Source organism: Nematolebias whitei, chromosome 6, assembly GCF_014905685.2.
Source record: "Nematolebias whitei isolate Nwh7 chromosome 6, NemWhi1, whole genome shotgun sequence".
Taxonomy (NCBI): domain Eukaryota; kingdom Metazoa; phylum Chordata; class Actinopteri; order Cyprinodontiformes; family Rivulidae; genus Nematolebias; species Nematolebias whitei.
In genome coordinates this window covers 4,722,606-4,725,906 of record NC_056503.1, presented here as the reverse complement: position 1 = coordinate 4,725,906, position 3,301 = coordinate 4,722,606, and the positions used below count along the sequence as shown (strand labels likewise).

General features: G+C 40.7%; 1 protein-coding gene across 1 annotated transcript in view; it reads right to left on the bottom strand.

Annotated features, from left to right (window-relative positions):
• The window catches only part of zgc:153039 (uncharacterized protein LOC767698 homolog), a 127,077-nt gene that overhangs the window by 101,855 nt on the left and 21,921 nt on the right, over positions 1-3,301 (bottom strand). The window contains exon 2 of the mRNA XM_037678440.1: positions 218-329. Coding sequence (XP_037534368.1) covers positions 218-329 — 112 coding nt within the window. The remainder of the gene's footprint in view (positions 1-217; positions 330-3,301) is intronic.

Genomic DNA, 3,301 nt, shown 5'->3' with positions numbered 1-3,301 from the left:
ACTATAACTCATTGATTTGTTGCCATATTGAAATGAAATTTGGTATAGACATAGCTGAGCCCGAACTCAAACACATAGTACTGTACTGTCAAACCAAAATTTTAAAATGGCTGCAAAGTGGCAGTCCCCATCAAAGTTTCTACAGAAACTTTCTGTATTTTTGCTCTTCTTCCAGTGACTATAAGACCCCTCACATTAGTCAGAAAGTTTCTCTCACTTACCGGACATGTTGGAGCCGGCCATGATGCCAGTGCAACCATTGAACATCACAGCAAAAACAGTGGCAAAGGTCATCATCGTCCCTGTTGTGTAATCAACAGTGTAGCCACCTGCAGAGAGACAAACACATGTGGCTGTAGTTGTGCTTAGATGATCTTTTGCACACATCAAACTTCATCATGTTTTAAAATCACGATTCTCAAACTGTGGTAAAGTGCCCCTTCAGTGGTATCTATTTTAAAAATTAAATAATGTCATTAAACATTATAGGCTGAAGTTGGATGAAACACAAAAACGTACAAACCACCAAAAAAGATGAGTTATCCAAGAAAAGTACAATTTTGGCTTCAAACAGACACTACTTGCAACATAAATTGTCATTAAGTTATTATGTACTACTGTTATTAATGTACGTGTATGTGGAAATGGCTGGCACCTTGTGAACTGGGTAACTTTTGTGGTAGTACTTGTTAAAAAAAAAGTTTGAGAACCATTGTTTTAAAGCATTTTAACAAAGTCTATATAACATTTCTGTTTACAGCGTCCAGCTTCAGCCTCAGGGACCCACTGGTTAAAAAGTTACAATCAGTTTGAGCTTTACTCTCCGTCCTTTCCGTTTATACCAATACAAAAATGTGGACAAAGTTGTGATAAAATGTAGGTTGTTCAGTTTAGAATGAGTCACTTTTTAAACAAGAAGTTTGCCCATGTCCCCCTTCGCTGAAGGATTTGGACAGTGAATGTTTAGAGTTTTCAAGGTCACTTTCCAAGTTTTTCTGGACAATAACTGAACAGGGAATGCTTTTGATGCCACATATTTAAGTAGCTGAGTTACAGTGTCTAAAGGTATACAGGTAGGTTGTTATATTTATTGCCCGTGGTGGCACTGCGTGACGGATCCTGGTGAGTATACGGACCAATTTTATCCACCACCAGGAGAAATGCCAGAGCCAGGGGGTGGGCAACCACATTTCTGTTGGGGTCCTTTTTATATGCCTAGATGCAGCCATAAACTAAAATACAAGTTGGTACCTCACTTTCAAGTTATCACGCTCACAACATGCACAGACGGACGGACAGTATTTTCAATTACCCGCTTCGCTCTGCAACAGTGAATTAAAAATATAAAATTAAAAAAGATACAAAAACCCATTTTTAAAACACCTCAACTCTCTTGTGGACAGGCAAATAAATTTACACTGGAGTCTAGATTCCCTGTCAGACACAGATTCAACGAGTCTTACTGTATGTAACAGCAAATGTCACTATACTCACACATCTGTGGACGTAGAAGTTGCAACAAAATATTCAGCCATCACATAGACTTTTTTCATTCAACCTTTATTTCTACAGGTTAATCCCATTGAGCCTCGAGGACTCATTTACAGCAGAGACCTGAGGTCGCAATACTATTCCAAAACTTTCACAAAACTTTTGCTAGAATGTGCTTAAAGTGCATTTATTTTCCTCTTCGTTAGTAAATATTGGTTTACTTTGTCAATACAACCTTTTATTGATATGAGTCTCGGGCTTACTGCCACCATTTTTTGAAAGTTAATGCACAGTTGCTTCATTTTCTGGTCAATTTTCTCATTGCTCATTACTGAGTCAAAGCAGAATAATTCTGAGCCCATGCACGTGTAATAGTGCGTGAGGCCTGACTTACAGCATTTAGCTCAGTTATCATGTGATCAGTTATGAATACCTGCAGAGACGGGTGCTTGGTTAGATTTTCAAACATATTTGGATTTGAAAAACGTCCAACTTGCTCTTTTTCCTTAAATGTCACCTACTCGAAATCTGAAGGAGAACTTGTACACGAAAGGCTCGGTCCTGGGCCGCCCTCTGTACACCTCTGAGGTGGTGGGTGAAAGAAGGACAACGTAAGCAAACCCCTCCATGGCACTGTGTGGACTCTGAGCAGGTCTTTCAGTGGAGGGCTGTGACACCCACAATGTAGGCCTTTCTCATCAGCAATTATTATTTAACAAACATGTTGAATTATTGGACATTTTGGCAATGTGTAAAATACCACTGGGTTCCTCTTTTTACTTTTTGGATGATTACCATAAATTTCATTTTTGTTTTTATTTCCTGTTATGGTCCGCTGATGTAATGTGAGAACTTCCCCAGTGCAGAAAAAATAAAGTTCTTCATTTTCTTATTTCTATCCTTGTAAATGTTTAGGCGTTTTATTTAATGGACAACAGATATACTAGAGAGAGGAGTGGAAGGAGTTTGTATTGGTTAATATTTACACAGTTTTCTTCTCAAGCTGCTTGTCAGCCTCTGAAAGACTCAGCCTTGCAGTCCGTGCTGATGTGCTCTGGAACTGATCAGAAGTCAGGCTCTGTCTCTGACGGCCTCAGAGCAACAGTCAAGATGGCTGCTTCAAAAACTCATCAACACTTTACTGCAGGCATTTTTGTTCCAACATGTGGAAAAAAAAAAGTTTTTTTTGTTTTGTTTCACTTAAAATGAACTTAAAGTGGGGTGGCTCAGTTGGCAGAGCTGTTGCCTCTCAGCGAGAAAATTGCTGGTTCAAATCCCGGCCGTGGACCTTTCTGGGTAGAGTTTGCATGTTCTCTCCGTGCATGTGTGGGTTTTCTCCCCATACTCAGGTCTACTCCCACAGACAAAACATGCATGTTATGCTGAGTGGTAACTAAATTGTCCCTGGGTGGGGGGGAGAGGGAGAGAATGGTTGTTTGTCTTGTTCGTCTACCCCCACAGCGTACCCTGGTAAACACCTTCTTTGAGTCCTCACAACTCATGTAGACTGGTTGAGTAAACATGCATGCTCCCTCCAGGACACTACACACAGCTACAGGCAGGAGGTGGAACACCTGGAGAGCTGGTGCAAAGAGAATAACCTTCACATCAATGTGAAGAAGACAAAGGAGATGATTGTGGACTTCAGAAGGAACAAAAACATCTACACCCCCCTGAACATAAGAGGATCTGCGGTGGAAGTGGTCTCCAGCTACAAGTACTTGGGTGTACACATGAATGACAACCTCAGCTGGAGCAACAACACCACCAGCCTGATCAAGAAAGCTCATCAGAGACTCTACTTCCTCAG